The 18,487-nt window shown below is 38.2% G+C and overlaps 1 protein-coding gene across 4 annotated transcripts in view; it reads right to left on the bottom strand.

Annotated features, from left to right (window-relative positions):
• CENPL (centromere protein L) overlaps positions 1-18,469 on the bottom strand; it is a 43,048-nt gene extending 24,579 nt beyond the window's left edge. For 3 of the 4 annotated variants that reach the window (XR_007479706.1, XR_007479712.1, XR_007479711.1), the window contains exons 1-5: positions 17,731-18,469; positions 13,113-13,289; positions 9,455-9,706; positions 3,693-4,235; positions 1,439-1,709 (exon numbers count right to left, since the gene is read on the bottom strand). Coding sequence is in view for 1 of the 4 variants with exons in the window: in XM_033428098.2 (XP_033283989.1) it covers positions 1,638-1,709; positions 3,693-4,235; positions 9,455-9,706; positions 13,113-13,286 (1,041 nt within the window). In the remaining 3 variants the exon portion in view is untranslated. Of the gene's footprint in view, positions 1-4; positions 1,710-3,692; positions 4,236-9,454; positions 9,707-13,112; positions 13,290-17,730 lie in introns of those variants that run through there. The other variant, XM_033428098.2, reaches the window with a different exon arrangement.
• Between the last annotated feature and the right edge of the window lie 18 nt (positions 18,470-18,487).

Below are 18,487 nucleotides of genomic sequence, written 5' to 3'. Positions count from 1 at the left end.
AGAGTCTCAGCCACTGGACCATGAGGGAAGTCCCTGCACAATCTCTTTAGTTTCATCTCATACTACTCCACCCTTACCATGCTCCAGCCACACAGACTTCCTTTACTCTTCAAATAAGAGCTTGCTCTTGCCTATCTCAAGGCCTTTGCTCTTGCAGTTTCACCTGCCTAGCACATGCTTCCTCAGATCTTCAAACAGCTGGTTCCCTCTCATCATTCAGGACTCAGCTCAAATGTCACTTCCTCAAAGAGACCTTCTTTGACAACTGTATATAAAGTAGGCACTATCCCAGTCACCCTTTTTCATACTGCACTGCCTTATTTATAGCATTTATCTCCATCTGAAATTATTTATCTTTTGCCTTCCTCTACTAGAATATAATTTCCACAAGACAAGGATCTTTTTTATCTTCACTACTATATCTCTTTTTACCCAATACAATTCTGAGTAGACAGTGGGAGCTTAATTTTAGTTGAATGAATGAACGTCTGATTCCAAAGGACAATGAATGTCCATTCCAATGGCTGATTCCAAAGCCCATGCTTTTTTCACTACTTCTGCTGTGCCTAGTATATGTGAAATAATACCCCATTCCAGAAGTTAGTCCTTGTTTTTGAATCACAGCCTATTATAGTTATTTTCTTTCAAAGAAGATTTTAAAAAACATTGTTTCTAAAGTAAAACAAAATCTTCCTTTGCTCGGTGAGTAAAAAGAAGAGTTTTAGATATAACATCTTGTGCACATCTAAGTTGTGCAATTTTGTAGTTTTCACCTGCAAAATGTAAGAGTTGGTTAAAATTAATTCACTTAATCTACAGATATTTAGCAAGCACTGTGCTAAAACAAAATTAGGGACATGAAAATTACATAATATAATTCCTGCCCTCAAAAAAGATTCACAGCTGCCTTTCAACTCTACGATTTGTATGATTCCATACAGTTGTTGAGTATCCTTTGTGCTAGAGAAAAAGCCTATGACTTCCCATTCCTGAGATATTTATTAAAGATCTGTCACCAAAACACTGATAAACACAAGGCTTCCTTTTAAAAGTGAATATTTAATTCAATACTGCAATAAGAATTAAACAGCATTAAAAACAGAAGCATATTAGTGGCTTAAAAAATGTATAGTAACTTTAGTTTCCTTTGGGGAGGATTTTGATTGCTGGTTCTCTACAGCAAAATGATGCTAGGAAAATGTCTATAGAACATAGAAATTCTCTCTGACTACAAGTCTAAAATGCTTAAAATTAGGGATTAAAGGTTTTAAAGATGCAAATCAGAAATATTCAATATTAGAGGTATCTCATTTGAATCCTAAAAATTTTCACATAATAAAACATTATATATTTTTTAGAAAGATGGCCAACAAATTAATAACTCGGCATATTCTACAGACTGGCATCCCAGATGACCAGGACTATATTACACGAGCACCTGGCTGTGGTTCATCCACTACCACCTTCTTTGTTCTTCTAGATCCTTCTTGGCTTTCATCTGGGTAACTCCAAGGCACTGTGAGGAAAACAGATGTACAGATGCCCATTTCTCCTGCAGTCCCCCTCAGCATAGCAATTAGGCAGATAGTCAATGAGAAAAAGGTATATAATCCATAACTTATAGTCCCCACAAGGCCTCACTCAATTTGAAAAATTGCCAGTTCTGTCAAATATGCCAACACTCCAATAAGGTATTTATGACACAAAATCTGAAAAAAAAAAAAAAGACATTTAAAATTAAAATACAATTACTTATAGCAAAGCAGTTTGATATTTGATAAATATTCCAGGCTTATTTTAAATTCCATATCTACAAGCTAAGCTATGAATATAAACCCAAACCATTGCTGTTCTAAGTCAAATAGACTTTACTTAATAAAGATGACTGACTTTAATAAATTTACAACTATTAGTCAATGGTGCTTAGATGGAATTAGACTAGGGTTCTTATTTATCCTGGCTTCCATGGGTAAGATATCTGCCTAAAGAGAAGGAGGAAGGAGTATCTACGAACCCCTTAGACTTATATGCAAATTGAGTATCTACATTTTCTAGAAAGAGTTCCATACCTTCCTTCTTCTCAAAGGGATATATGATGCCAAAGTGTCTTGTAGAAACTAAGCAGAGGCAGAAACCTGGTTAATACATTAATTTCAAACTTTTGAGAGGCAGTACAGTGTTGCAGTTAAAAGCATAAGCTTTTGAGTCAGATGACTGGGTTTAAATTCCAACTCCACTTATTAGCTGTGTGATCTTGAAGGAGCCTACTTATCCTCTGTGCCACAATTTCCTCTTTACAACCTATGCAAATAGGTTGTTGTGAAAACTAAATGGGACAATATGTGTAAATGGTTAATAATGCTTGGCACAGTTAGTGCTTGATAAATGTTAGCTTCATCATGGCATTATTTGAACCTAGGAGCCACAGTTACTGTCTTAGATCCTTACGAGAGGCCCTTAGAATAGGCCAGATAAAACAGGGCCACCCTTACATTCATAGATGGATAAGAACAATTATATAAAACAGTTTTAAAATGTAGTTTATTAATAGAATGTGAGAATATGGAAATAAAATTTTAAAATATAAGGACTTCATGAAATTGAATTGAGGTGCTAAAATGTAAATTTATTTCTTTATAATGTCAAAGTAAGATGGAATAGTATATAATATTTCAAATTTATTACTGTGAACCATAGTAAGAAATAAATTTAACATCATGACCCAGTACAAGCAAATGTATATCCTTAGTATATGTTATATATTCTCATTTTTATATTTTCCACTCTATTTTTCTTTTGTTTTTTAAAGCTGGTTTCTTCTCATCAAATTACTTCCTAACCTACTGCTGCATTGTGACCTCCAGTCTGAAAAGCATTAAAGTAGTGCTTATAAGATAGAGTATGAACTTCTTGGAACCTAAGAGATTAAGTGTTTAAATCTTGACTCTTCCTCTTACTAAGCTATCTTGCATGTGTCACTTAAACCTATCTTGGCTTCAGCTTCCTTGTTTTAAAAATAAAATAAATGTAGATAGAAACACCTAACTATAGGGTTGCTCTAAAGATTAGAGTTAAAGTATGTTAAACTCCTAGCACAGTGACAAGACCAATATTCACGAGTGTTTATTGTGGCTGTATTTTAATATATTTTAAATATATTAATATAATACACTTAAATATATTTAGGTGCCTACTCTCAGTTTTTTTCTTTTTTTTTTTCTCAGTTTATTTCTGATACGTTCTCTAATAAGGCCTTCATATACACTAAAACAATGTCTCTATTATTTCTTTCCCAGTAGGGATAGAAAAGCCTAAAATATAAAGATGATATTTTAGTTCTGTGTTTCTACTATAAGTTTCTTATCTAACACACAAAATCCTGTTACTCTGATAATTATTTCAAAATTGACAAGAAAATTCTGAAAATTTCAAAGTTACTACAGAATAAGTCATATTATTACCAAAGTCTATGGGCACACAGTGTATAGTATCCTTCCACTATAAAGCTGCATATAGAAGGCTTAAGACTTTTTAGTAAACCATTTATAAAGCATAAAATAAAATCTCTCTACTGTCATCAATTGGCAGACATCCCAAAGTGTTTCGTCAATGTGGAAAATACAATTGCCATACATTTTGAAAACTATGCAACAATAAGGAAAAATTACTTAACTAGATTTGCTCAAACTAACCTTTATTTTTCCATCAGTATGTGCTGAAGCTACAGATGTTGAAACACGAACCAATCTTGTGGCTGATAAATGAATTTTGAAATGTCTATGGAAATGTGAATACAGGCAGTCCATGAATAAGTCAACTTCCTCCTGGGTAACTTCCCCAGGTGTTTTATGAACACTGTCCCACAAAGCTTTTGCATCTTCTGGATGTATGGCATAAGAAATATCCAGACTTTGAGGGCTACAGGGTACAGACCAAAGAAATTCAGTAGTAGCCATATAATGGTCCATTTTGCATGCAGTCCACATAGCAGCCATCCAAGAAAGATTAAACGCATTGATTGCTAAGGGACGGAAATAACAGTCAAAAGTTTTCTGAAACCAGGTTCCAATTATGGCTGTATTAGTCTCTGCACCATTTGCAAGGAATAAGGGTAGACAGGTGAAATCTTCTGAAACAGTCTCCAGAAGACTGTCTCCAAATATACAGCAGAACCAACCAGTCCACAACACTTTACCTTCTCTGTGCTCAGATGGCAATTGAGATTTTGACAGAATCTATGAAGAAAAATCAAACGGGTTCATTAAATTCGAAAGTACATCTACTCCTAAAGTGCATCTTCTCAGCATTAATTAGTACATTTAAAAATAAGAAGATATGTAGTATTACCTGCCAAAAACCACAGAGGTAATAGTCTCCCTGATCATTATTAGGGTGTATCAAGTTAACTGACCTTTCTCCTAATACTCTTTATTAGGACAGACATGGTATATGGCAAGACCTTGGTGCAACCAAAATGCAAAAAGGGGTGCCAATATGGTATAACCAGGTACAGTACCCTGAAAAAAAAAGTCTCAAAATCTCAACTTTAACTTCGTCTTCCAATGCAGGGGGTGCAGGTTTGATCCCTGGTCAGGGAGCTAAGATCCCACATGCCTCCTGGCCAAAAAACCCAAAACATAAAACAAATTCAACAAAGACTTTAAAAAACTGGAAAACAAAAATCTCAACTTTAGAAGGGGACTTCCCTGGTGGCGCAGTGGTTAAGAATCTGCCTGCCAATGCAGGGAACATGGGTTCGAGCGCTGATCCGGGAAGATCCCACATGCTATGGAACAACTAAGCCCATGCGCCAAAACTACTGAGCCTGCACTCTAGAGCCCACAAGCCACAACTACTGAAGCCCGTGCGCCTAGAGCCAGAGCTCTGCAACAAGAGAAGCCACTGCAATGCGAAGCCTGTGCACCGCAACGAAGGGTAGCCCCCGCTCACCAAAACTAGAGAAAGCCCACGCGCAGCAACAAAGACCCAACGCAGCCAAAAATAAATAAATAATTTTTTAAAAAAAACTTTAGAAGGGACTGTAAAAGGTCACCGAATCCAATGTGCTTGAATTATTCCACTGAGGAAGACGTCACTATTTCCTAAGGGAGCTCTGTCTATCCACTTAAAATGTTCTTTCATATGTTAGGCCCTACAGTTTCCAACCACTGGTCCTACTTTCTTCCTTACGTGCATGTAGATGAAATCTAATCTAATCTCTCTTCTACATAAAAAGCCCTTCAAATATTTGATTATCCTTATCATATATACTGCTACGGTCAACATCTCCAGTTTCTTCAACCATTCCTTCTATGACATACATTCAAGTGCTCACACTATCTGGACACTCTTCTCTGAAATTCTTTGGCAAAGGAGTCATTCATAAGTGAACATAATTACTTCAAAAAGGTCTGATTACAGGACTGTCACCACCTTTAACCTAGATTATACTCCTACTAATATAATCTTAACAGTAGTTTTCTGGTTTAGTTGACAGCTTTACATAAATTAACCCTACATACTCATTTTTGCTATTAATAGGTAAATCCCCCCCCAACTTACAATGAGGCAGTAAACTTATTCCTATTAAAATATTAATCTCTTTCAATTTGGCCCACTGTGTCAATCCATTCAGATCTTTTAGAATCTTGATTATATTTTCTAGCCGATTGACTAACCCCTCAAACTTTAAATTTGTAAATTATATAACAAACATACCTTCCAGATATTAATAGAAGTTTTAATTAAAGTTTGACCAGGACAAGGTGAAGATCACAGCCCTATATTATATCCCTTTAGAGATGATCATTTGAACAATTATTTTTGCCATTTTTCTCCTTGTTCAAGAAGTTATGAGACTTTCAAATACCTTAAAGCCAGATGTATTATGTCTATCACGTTTTTATAACCTATAAGTCCTGTAACCCTGGCAAGAAATGAGATTTAATTAGAAAACTATTAGGACACTATACTAGGAATTCAAGAGGTTATTTCTATTCCTCACAAGAATATGTGCTTGCCTGATGACATGCAAACCATGTAACTTCTTTGGGCATCAACTGCTTCAACTTGACAGAGACTGCTAATTATCTACCCAGTATCTATTTTTCCTTCCACAGTAAAACAGTGCTTTCACTTGAGGTGGCAAAGTACCCACTAAAACTTTTTTCTAGTCTTCCTTCCATCTGGGATATAAAGAGAAGTATCTGTTGGGTGTCAGCAAGTCTCGTTAAAGGTTTACTCAGCGGCAGGCATCCTGTCTGACTTTCCCATCTTCCTCCTACTACTTGCCTTGAACTTACATATAGTATTTAGAGCTCCAGGAGCCAATTTAGATTATAGTGTGACCATAGGAGGGAAGCCATGCACCAAGGATGATAGAGAGGACAGAAGGAGCTTAGATTATTAATAATTTCATGAAGCATTTACCAGCCTGGAAAAGCTTACCTCTGGACACTTTTTTGGAAGACAAGTAAACCTCTATTGTCACTGTTATTTAGACTTTCTGTTATATGCAGCTGAACCTAATCCCAGTAATCCTGAGATCCTTGCCAATACTATGATCTATACCAGGGGTCAGCAAACCTTTTCTGCAGAAGGCCAGATAGTAAATATTTTAGGCTTTGCAAGCCATGTAGTCTCTGTAGCAACTACAACTCTGCTGTTGTAATACAAAAACAGCCATAGACGATATGTAAACAAATGAAAGGGGCTCTATTCCAAAAAAACATTGTTTACAAAGCCAAGCAGCAGGCCATAGTTTGCTAACCCCTGATCTATACAACTAAACAAAATTTCAACTGTTTCAGCATTTAACTTATCAATGACTAAAATGAGTTAATTTAGCAGAAACAGAAGGAACAGGCATAAATAATAAAATAAATCTGGTTTCTTAATAAAAGGACAGTCATATTACTTTTATATACTACATATAGTAAGGAATGTAAAATGTTACATTTCTGAGAGTAACTTGGTATGATATATCACAATATGTAACAATGTTACTTCTTTGCTAAAATTCTACTTCTAGGATTTTAATCCCACTAAAAACCATAGAATTATACAGATAAATTTACAAAAACGTAAAATTTACATTTACATTTAGTTACTCAAAATGACATGAGTAACTATCTACAGCACTGATTATTAGTAAAAAAAAAAAAAAGCCATAATGCACAAGTATGGGCAATATGATCACAATTTTAACAGATACAGACAGCCAAATAGATATATCTAGATTCATGATGGAGTCTGTAATTTTCTTATAATGTCTTTGTCTAGTTTTGGTATTAGGGTAATACTGGGCTCATAGGATGAATTAGGAAGTATTCCCTCTGCTTCTATCTCTGAAAGAAATTGTAGAGAATTGGTGTAATTTCCTCCCTAAACGTTTGGTGGAATTCACTAGTGAACCCATCTGGATCTGTTGCTTTCTGTTTTGGAAGGTTATTAATTATTGATTCAATTTCTCTAATAGGACTAGGCCTATTCAGATTGTCTACTGACAAATAGATGTATACCAAAATGTTAAACTGTGGTTTTTAACTTTCTTTGTTTTTTTGTTTGTTTTTTTTACCTTTAAAATATTTATTTATTGGAAAGGTAGTAGTCTCATATAGTACAAAATTCAAATAGAAATGTACACTCTGAAAAGTTAGTCTATCAGCTACCTCTGTCTACCCGCCTCCCCCAACTCAGTTCTTGCCCCCCGAGCCCAGTTACCATTGTTTCGTGTATCTTTCTGGAGCTGCTCAATGCATATGCACAATGCATAGCTTTTTATTTCTGTTTTTAAGAAAATGTACAACAAAATCTTCTGTTACATGCAGAGTTTAAGTGTTTTTGCAAATACATGTATTATTTTTTCTTCTTTTATGGCCCCTGGCTAAAACGTCTTGTTCAGGAAAGCCGTTCATATTCCAAGATTGAAAACAATTTTCCTATATTTACTTCTAATACTTTTCTATTTGGGTTTTAAATTGACATCATTAAACCAACTGGGTTTTTATATTTGAACAGAGTCTGATATAGGTGGGGATCGAATTTTATTTTCTTTGAAGTATGGCTAATGAATTGCTTCAATACCATTTAATCCAGCCTTTCCAATGGATCCATATCATTTAATATCCAGGTCCCAAATCTCCAGCATCAGTAACAACCACCGAGGATAGTTTCATCCCACAAGTCCCACTCCTGGGTGCTATGTTTGCCAGGATGCTTCTTCTCTCTACTGGACCTTCTTCCCTCCTTCATGGTGTCCCAATCATGGGTGCTCTTTCTGTACTTGGACTTCTCTGTGCTTCCTGGCACCACTTTGGCCTTCCTCCTGTTCTCTTTGTGGGAATCTTCATCCTCTTCATCCCTGTGGTGCGTCCTCTTCCACGATACCTGCTTCTCATCGCCATGTCCTCCTCCTCCCTGGACCTTCCCGTCCAGCCTCCGTCTTGATCTCCTGCCTGATGGACACTGGTGTGGTCCTCTGAGAAGCAGCTGGCCTCTTCTCTGTGTTGTGCTGTGTGGGGGCCAGTGGCCATTCCTTGCACAGGTGGGCTTGGAAACCACCGGTTATTGAAGAAATGGTCATGTTTTTTCTGACAGTGATTTACAGGTTCCAGTCTTTGTCGGAAGTGATGAATATTGGACAGTGTGGGTTAAGTGGCTTTCCACTGTTTTCGGCCTTTCGTAGGAACTGGGGGACTTGTGGGGCCTCCTGAAGGGGAATCTCTGCTCCAGCATTGGAGGTCTGGGTGCAGTGTGGTCCTTTTCTCTGTACACAGAGTCTTCTGTCCCCTTTCTAAAGCAAACCTCTGGTTGTAATCCTCTGGCTCTTTGCTTTCTAATATAATCCTGAAGTTCATGTTGAAAAGAGTCATAAGTCTTAGAATTTTCCATTATATTGACTATGGATGAAACTCTGGAGTCATCACCATGCACTAGTTTACTGAGAGAAATTTCCACAAACAGATGGAGCCTCACTTCCTCAAGCCTACAAGTCTTTGGGGTTGTGTAAGTAGAAGATCTGTGGGCCCACAAAGAGCAGAGGTTCGCCTGCCAAGAACCTCAAAAGGAAAGAAGGAAGGAAGAAAGGAAGGAAGGGAGGAAAGAAGGAAGGAAGGAAAGAAGGAAGGAAGGAAAGAAGGAAGGAGCCCTAGATAGGGGTAGGTTTTACTCAGCTCCAGGAGAAGAATCCCAACTTCTTTGCAGCTCAAACTTCTCCCTTTCTTTGTACTTTTATGTATTTTCTAAAATAAACATAATTATATTGTAAAAGGAAAAAAACTTTTTTTTAAGTTGGTCATATCTAATTACTATAATTTGGTCAAATAAGACATAAAATAGGTTATAAATCACAAGCTTAAGAATTTTAAAAACAGTAAGAAAACATCACAATTTCTAAACCAAGACAACGCACATTCTTTTCTCCTAGGAAGCAAGTACTGCTTATATGATATACCTGGACAAGAAATGCTTCAGGGTCTCTCTGTGTTCCTTTCATTCCCAGGAGAGTAGAGAAAATCACTTTGATGTTGAAGTCGTCTCCCACTTCCACAGCAAGTCCTTTTTGCTTTTCAGCAGCAATAAATGCATTCAGAAGTTTAGAATACTCTTTGAAATTAGTATAGGAGAATTTATATAAGGGAGTTAAACTATATAAAGTCCATTGTTTATGCAGAAGGAATGCAAACTTTTGAGGATCAACATCTTCCTAAAAAAAATCAAGACAAAGGAAGTTTAAGAATTAGGAAACATGAGTAACTAAGAACTTAATCACAGTATCTTAAATATTTAAAACAAAGCCATTACTGGGTACCTGATCTTTGCATCTGCTGTAATTTCCCTTTGGAATGTTCTTCCCAGGGTGTTCACATGGCATGTTCCTTTCCTTCATTCAGGTCTCTGCCCAAATGTCACTCAAGAGGCCACCCTATCTAAAGTAGCACCTGCACCCATTCCAGCTTTGTCACTCTATATCTCCTTAACATGCTTTATTTTTTTCACAGCACTTATTACTACCTGACATTAGGTACTTGCCTGATTTTTACTGTCTTCACTACTAGAGTATGAGTTTGATGAGAACAGGAATTTTGCCTATTTTATTCACTACTGTATCTCTAGCACCTAGAACAATGTCATCTAGAACAGCTGTTTAATAAATATTTATTGGATGAACAGTTACATACTTTTAGAAACTTCAAATTATAGAGTTTAAAAATAGTCACCACTGGCGCATCTAATTTCATTGGTTTTAATTAAGTAATTTCTAAAATTGTTTGGCAGTAAATTCACTCCATCACTCTAATTCAGTAGATTAAATAAAAAGATACATGGGAGTATTGTGGCTAGGCTCTATTGGAATCACAGGGACCACTAAAAACAAAACACTTCATTTGTATTGGCACTATGGCAGTACTGAGGGTCTTCACATACACCCCCACATAAGCTCCTAGTTTTATCCTGAATTGAACTTTTCTACAGAAGCCATACTTCCACAGTCCCAAATATCTTTTGGAACTTTCACCACAGTTGTCCACTTGACAAAAATATTTGTTCTGACTAGAGTACTCATGGAAAAGTTGTAAACTTTTTTTATTACTATCAAAAGATTTGGGGGGAAAAAAAGGGGGGGCCAATAGTTAGGACTTGGCGCTTTCACTGCCAGTGCCCAGGTTCAGTCCCTGGTTGGGAACTAAGATCCCTTAGGACGTGTGGTACGGCCAAGAAAAAAAAGATCTGGCAAAATTATTTGTATCATAGAGAAAAGGAAACACTGAACTGGACATTTCAGTCTTTTTTTTTTTTTTTTTACTGTTGCAATGTTTGTTTTTTTATTTTTCCAGTCTTTAATTTATATACAATCTCTGTTTTCTGGTTAAGAACCATAACTTTCATTACCAGGACTAGTAATTTTTCTTTTTTTTTTTTAAATTATTTATTTTATTTACATTTTATTTTCAGCTGTGTTGGGTCTTTGTTGCTGCACGCGGGCTTTCTCTAGTTGGGGTGAGTGGGGGCTACTCTTCGTTGTGGTGTGCGGGCTTCCCATTGCGGTGGCTTCTCTTGTTGCTGAGCGCAGGCTCTAGGCGTATGGGCTTCAGTAGTTGTGGCTCGCAGGCTCTAGAGCTCAGGCTCCATAGTTGTGGCGCACGGGCTTAGTTGCTCCGCGGCATGTGGGATCTTCCCGGACCAGGGCTTGAACCCGTGTCCCCTGCATTGGCAGGCGGATTCTTAACCACTGCACCACCAGGGAAGCCCTAGTAATTTTTCTTTAAAGAAGTTTTCACAAAAAAGCAAAACTTTTCTCATACGCCAAAAGATACTAGACCCACAACACAGACAAGAAAAAGTTAAAAGGAAGGTGTAGGTGACTGATCAGCCAGGTTCCTTGCTAAGTGACTCAAAAGCATCCATCAAACTTGTATTGACGGCACTTCCCTAGTGGTACAATGGTTAAGAATCCACCTGCCAATGCAGGGGACACAGGTTCAAGCCCTGGTCTGGGAAGATCCCACTTGCCGTGAAGCAACTAATCCCGTGCACCACAACTACTGAGCCTGTGCTCTAGAGCCCTCGAGCCACAACTACTGAAGCCCGAGTGCCTAGAGCCCTGGAGCCACAACTACTGAAGCCCATGCGCCTAGAGCCCGTGCTCCGCAAAAGGAAGAGTAGTCCCTGCTCTCTGCAACTAGAGAAAGCCCTCGCACAACAACAAAGACCCAACGCTGCCATAAATAAATAATTAAATAAATTTATAAAACAACAAAAAAAACTTGTATTAACTGGGGCTTTATTTCATAGTTCAGTAAAATTACAAATTACTAATGTTAATACACAGGGTTTTTTTATGAATGATCAAAACAGAGCATGTTGCCACCAGACAAATCCAGAACAATATAAACATGAAAATAATTAGTAAGTAATTAGAAAAATTTTTAAAACAGGAATTCATGAATCTGTACTGATAAATAGATAAATAAATGGAATAGAAATGAGAAGGGCCTAAAATAGAATGCCAAAGGCTGGTTGGTAAATATGGAGCAAATAGAGATGGAAAATTATTATTTTTCAACCATCACCATAAAGATGGGATTAGGCAAAAAGTATCAATGGATGAAGGATGTTAAGTGTGAGGCAAAATTTTGATGAGGCACAGGACATTTGCATTATCTTAAAGTGTCTCCCCACAGACCGCTTATTAGTTGCAGGGGGGAATAAAGCAGTAATTATTGGGCAACACGTTGACAAGATGATCAAAATTAACATCACCTATGTGCTACCAGATGTTATTTCCCAAAAGGATACAACACGACCTATACAGTATTCCAGCCAGCAATACATAATTTCAATCTAATCTTGAGAAAACATCAGACAAATACAAAATGAGGAATATTCTATTTAAAAAGGGAAGAGGAGGAAACATATTCTTCAAAAATGTCAATGTTATAAAAGACAAAGAAATATTGTGAAAACGTCCCAAATTAAAGGAGGTTAAGGACGGAACTAGAGGATGCCATACTAAATGAAGTCAGAGAAAGAGAAATACGATATCCCTTATATGCGGAATCTAAAAAGAAATGATACAAATGAACTTATTTACAAAACAGAAACAGACTCACAGACTTAAGAGAAGGAACTTATGGTTACCAGGGAGGAAGGGATAGTTAGGGAGTTTGGGATCGACATGTACACACTGCTATATTTAAAATGGATAACCAACAAGGACCTACTGTATAGCACAGGGAACTCTGCTCAATGTTATGTGGCAGCCTGAAACAATCACAACATTGTTAATCGGCTATACTCCAATATAAAATAAAAAGTTAAAAAAAAATCAACCAAAAAAACAAAAACTTTGTCACCATTGGAGAATGCTAAGAAAGCAACCCCTAGCATTATTTTGAAAACTAGGAAATAAAAAGAATTAAAAAAAAAAAGAGGTTAAAAAACATATGGTACTGATAGTGTGAATAATTGTTATAGCTGTTTCTCATTTATTTTATTACCACAGGGAGTAAGAATATACTAAAAATACTATAAATAGTAACAACAATTGAAATGTTTCATTCACAGGCATTCTCAATTATTAGTAACACAAAGGAACACAAAGAGCATACCTGAAGTTGTGAACACTGGGGAATTTTCCTTCGAGGTGGAGTCGGGATAAATGAAGTCTGCTTCCTGACTGATTCTAATCGTTTTTGCAGAGGGGTGGCACCTATAAAGTAATCTTTAAGCCTTGAGGATGCACACTGTCTAGGAGTCGATTCTGGTGCATCATAAGAATCCATGGTCTACATGAAAAGAAATAAAACCAGAATTCTAAATAGTAAAAAGTTAATTCATGCTCATAGTTTCACTGATTCCTCTATCTACTATAAAGGAATTCTTTCTCTCTCCCTCCTACTCCCTGCCCCATTTTGACTTTTTAATCAAATCCTATATTTCTCATTGGCTATAGGCTATTTTTATGAACATCTTACAGATAGCTCAAACACAGTTATGTTCAAAACTAAATTCAACTCCTTCTGTCCTCCTTCCAAAAGCCAGCTGGTCCATTTTCAAATTCCTGTCAATTTTCTAAGTTAATTTAAACGTATTTAAGTAGTCTCCCACTTTCATTTTTTAACATACAATCATTAAGCACATTCTTTTGAATTTTTCCTTCCTCAGTCTCTCCATCCATTCCCAAAGCTACTTCCTTAGCCAGGTCTTATTACCACAACTAAACGTTCCGTATCTGAGGGTAATCCATTTTTCAGAAATGGTACTTTATTATTAGTCACCTGTGCAAAAAACTTTTCAGTGATGAGATAAATTCTACTCTTCTACTGGGCATTCACAACTCATAATTCAGCTTGTCCTTATCCTACTTATCCTAGACATAAACACATCCTTGTCTTCATGTGTTTGCTTATCATATTCCCTACCTCAAGTGTTCTTTTTCCATTCCACCTCCATTAAAACCATGTGTGAATTTGATCCCTTTTCAAATAGTAGGGTTTTGTTAATCTTTTTCCCCCCAGAATACCCATGTTACACACTTCTGTCTGTGTCTGTATCAGTGGCTCATTCTGGGAAGGTGTGTGTGTGTGTGTGTGTGTGTGTGTGTGTGTGTGTGTGTGTGTGTGTGTGTGTGTGTGTGTGTGTGTGTGTGTGTGTGTGTGTAGAATGAGATCCTCAGGGGTAAATATTCTGAAAAAGCCCAAAAGCCCTCTAAATGAGTCTAACAAAATCCCTCGAGAATATTCTACAAAATCTTTGGAGATTAATAATACACCAGCCCACACAGCTCTCTTCAATCACCTAGTCTCTACCACTCATTTTGGCCCAAATTCATCTACTTGTACTATTTTTTTGGTGTGCATTTCTTCTCTTCCCAGAAAAACTACTTTGACTGAAATCATGCTCTTTGTATTTCTCTTGTATAATTACCCTAGTATAATGCTGAATGCTGTTTAATTGTTAAGCAAGTATTGGTTTAATTGAACAGAAGTATTTCATGGAACTCCAAAATTGAAAGGAATTATGATTTAAAAGTTATAAAAATTACTCCCAAGAAGTGGCACAGTTACCCTTTCAAAAATTTTTTTCAGGGCTTCCCTGGTGGCGCAGTGGTTGAGAATCTGCCTGCCAATGCACGGGACACGGGTTCTAACCCTGGTCTGGGAAGATCCCACATGCCACGGAGCAACTGGGCCCGTGAGCCACAACTACTGAGCCTGCGCGTCTGGAGCCCGTGCTGAGCAACAAGAGAGGCCGCGATAGTGAGAGGCCCGCGCACCGCGATGAAGAGTGGCCCCCGCTTGCCACAACTGGAGAAAGCCCTCGCACAGAAACGGAGACCCAACACAGCCATAATAAATTAATTAAAAAAAATTTTTTTCACAAGTGAAGAGCTTTATTTATCATTATATTTAAATATTTATATATATATATATATATATATATATATATTTATTTAGTGAGAGGCCTCTCACTATCGCGGCCTCTCTTGTTGCTCAGCACGGGCTCCAGACGCGCAGGCTCAGTAGTTGTGGCTCACGGGCCCAGTTGCTCTGCGGCATGTGGGATCTTCCCAGACCAGGGCTCGAACCCGTGTCCCGTGCATTGGCAGGCAGATTCTCAACCACTGCGCCACCAGGGAAGCCCTATATTTAAATTTCATCATGTCAAAGTATGACACACTCTATACCTTGCACAAAACTCCATAAATTAAATATATAGTTCTCAAAACTCAGATAATGCCCAGAGAAAGATCATATACCATACAGCTTAAATAGCAGCTACTCTAAAGCAGTCTGCCTTTAAATGCATACAGAATTGTGTATTCAAAATGGAATTTTAATCAGTCCCATCTACATTGAATGTTTCTTTCAAATCTGTTATTTGGAATAATTGCTAACATTTATTGAGTATTCATCATGTGCCAGGTAACTTTCTAAGCCCTTTAACAAATATTGTCTCATTTAATCCTCAAACAACTGTATGAGGTCGGTTATTATATTCCCAGTTGACAGATAGGAAGATAAAGAAATTAAATAACTTGCCAAAGTCATACAGCTAAAAATGCCAGAGCCAGAATTTGAACCGAGACAGTCTAACACCAAAGTGGGTGCTCTTACCTCCTTCTTGCACACTGCCTTTCAATAGGGATCAATTTCAAGGCAAAATAAGCCCTACTAAGTTTGACTCCTTAAAAGAGAAATTCTATGAATTCCAAAAGGATTTTAAAGTCTATCTAGGTGAGAGAAAGACTACTAGCTCTGAAAGGACTGGTATTGAGAAAACATTTCCCTTGAGTAATTTAATACTGCAGTAATGTGAAATAGCCCAATCCATGCAAAGATTAGAAAATGGTTTATACCTATTTTACTTTCTCACTCCATACTCAATAATGTGCAATTTTGCCCTGCCAGATAATTAAGAGGTTAAAAATATAGCTTGACTTAATATTTTACTGCCCCAATATTCTTCCTTCCAACTGTAAGGGAAAAGGTCCTCTTACTTGCTTTCTAAAGCCAATCCATCAACCAATATTCTTGATCTCCATGTCCCTTTACATTTCCCTTGGGCACCATCTCCCATGTTTATTTCAAACCTCTATCATCTCTAATCTCTACTTCACAGGATACTTTTCTTCCACTGCCATGCATATTCTTGTATTCCTAACACTAAAAACGTTTTGTTTAAATCCTACTCGTCTCATTCGTTTTGAGACCAATTTCCTGGAAATATGGTATACAACTATTGCCTTCACTTACTAATAAATATTTTTTTGGAAATCTTCAGCAACCTCTCTTATGAATCCATCACTATAAAGACATGGCACTTTTGAAGATTACCAATAATATTTTTGTGAAAACCATGGCCAAATACTTGATTCATCAAGTTTGCTCATCCTTAGTCCTCTAAACTTTGTTACCTTGCTTTTTTTCAGACACTCAATTATTTCTCCTCCTTGTTTCTTATGGTTCCTTCTGATTCATTTGCTGATTCCTATCCTTCCTCCAGTCCCAACAGTGCGTGTCTCCCCAGACTCTGAAATCGCTCATTCTCCATATAACATTCATTCTACATATGACTCCTAAATCTCTATTTTCAGACCTTTGCACCTGCATTTCCAATTTCCTGTAAAACATTAAACTTTTTTGTACTCAAACTCATTAAGTTCAAAGCTAAACATTATTTTACAATCAATCTTTCCTTTCCAACTACCCTGTTTCTCAATAATAATTCCACTCTTCCTTCTCATTTTCCTTCCTGCCCCTTAAAATACTCCTTAGTCATCTTTTACTCTTCCCTCAACTTCACGTTTACATCCGAATTAGCATCAAATTCTGACATATTTCTTAAAAGCATACATACTAGCCCTCTCAGATTTGGCCTTCACTTGCATTCTTAATTATAGCCACTTATCTTATTCCAGTCTTAACCCCTTTCCCCAAATCCATGACTAGTTTCTCCACAGACACCACTTTTATCTTGTCATTACCTTGCTTGAGATCCCATAACAATTCCCACACATCTTCTAAATAAATGAAGCCAAAACTTCTCTGCCTGGGTTTCAAGGCACGAGATCATATTATCTGATCCTATCCAGGTTCATTTTCTACTACTTCAGTTCTTACCCCAAGATCCATGGACAAAGGGTCTTTCCTAAATCTAAAAGCCCTCTAAGGTTGGATGCAAAATGGTGTATGCGTGTGTATTTGGTGGGAGAAGGGGGTGAAGAAAGGTCCAGGAGATGATTCTTTAAACGGTTAAGAGCCACTGCCCTACACCCAAACATGCCCCCTTGCCCTAGGCTGCTCATCACCCTCCTGCTCTTCATGCCTGTCATGTTTGCCTCTGCTCCCGGACTTCTTTATTCAACCTATTGCCAATTAAGACTACTTCTCTACACCCATTTGTCTGGCCAAATCCAATCTACCCTTCAAGTTTCATCTCCTCAGGAGAAGCTTCCAAGTATCCACAGAGCTAGCTCTCCGGCCAATTCCTCTTGCACTTGCAGTTCAGAACACACAATTACAACTCAGTTGTTTTTCTTGTGCTAAGTCCGTGAAGGAAGGGACCCTGACTTAAATCACTTTTGTACATCGTCACCTAACGCCAATGCTAAGCAGGTCGTATGAAACACATCTGAACCCCCAAGTATTGTAAAGATAACGACCACACAACAGGGCAAAACACAAAGTTTACTGCCACGCCTGGACCAATAACAAAGAATCTTACCAATAAAATGCCGTGATGACGCTGTCAACCATTCCCTTCACGAATCATTCTTCAAGTCTGGATCCAAAACTACGTCGAAACTGAAATCCCCTGAAGTAAAACAGCCGCCAAAATGACAGCGAAGGGTTAAGTCCGGAGGAAACCCTGGCGCTCCCAAATTCCCTCTCGCTCCACCACAGCTGGGTTCACGACGGACGCAAACGGGCCCAGTAAGGAGACCTCCGCTCCCGCAGGCGCCAGCCGAGCCCGACACTTCACGCCGGGAAGGACATTTCCGCTGACTCAGCCACCAGCTCCGCGACCCTCGCTCCTGCGGAGTCTGCTTCAGCCCACGGAGGGAAAGGGCAAGGGACAGTGTGTCCCAACGCGCCCCTCTCCACCTGAGGCCTCAGGGGCCAACGCCGGCTCCAAAAATCCCGCCGTTGAGAAGCAGCAACTTTGCGTTCAGCCGCCTCCTCAGTTTAAAATCGTTTCCCGACTCGCTCTGCGGCAGGACGCTGGACGCCTCCATGGCGCCGATTCCAAGTCAGTGAAGCAACTAAGGTTGCCATTTTAACTGAGGGCACGGGAGCGCTCTAACCATTAAAGTCTACTTTCCTAATCGCGGGGTGTTCATCTTCCGCGCTTTTCTACCGGTGCTCAGCGGTCCTTCAAACTTCCGCCCGTAGTAAAGATGGCGGCACTCCCTCTGTTCTGATTGGTTGACTCCCTCCACCGTAATCTTGGTTGTTCGTGGGGTGGGTAACGGACAGCTTGG

Source organism: Orcinus orca, chromosome 1, assembly GCF_937001465.1.
Source record: "Orcinus orca chromosome 1, mOrcOrc1.1, whole genome shotgun sequence".
Classification (NCBI taxonomy): Eukaryota; Metazoa; Chordata; class Mammalia; order Artiodactyla; family Delphinidae; genus Orcinus; species Orcinus orca.
Note: the sequence above shows the minus strand (reverse complement) of the source record. Positions and strands in the feature narration are given on the sequence as shown.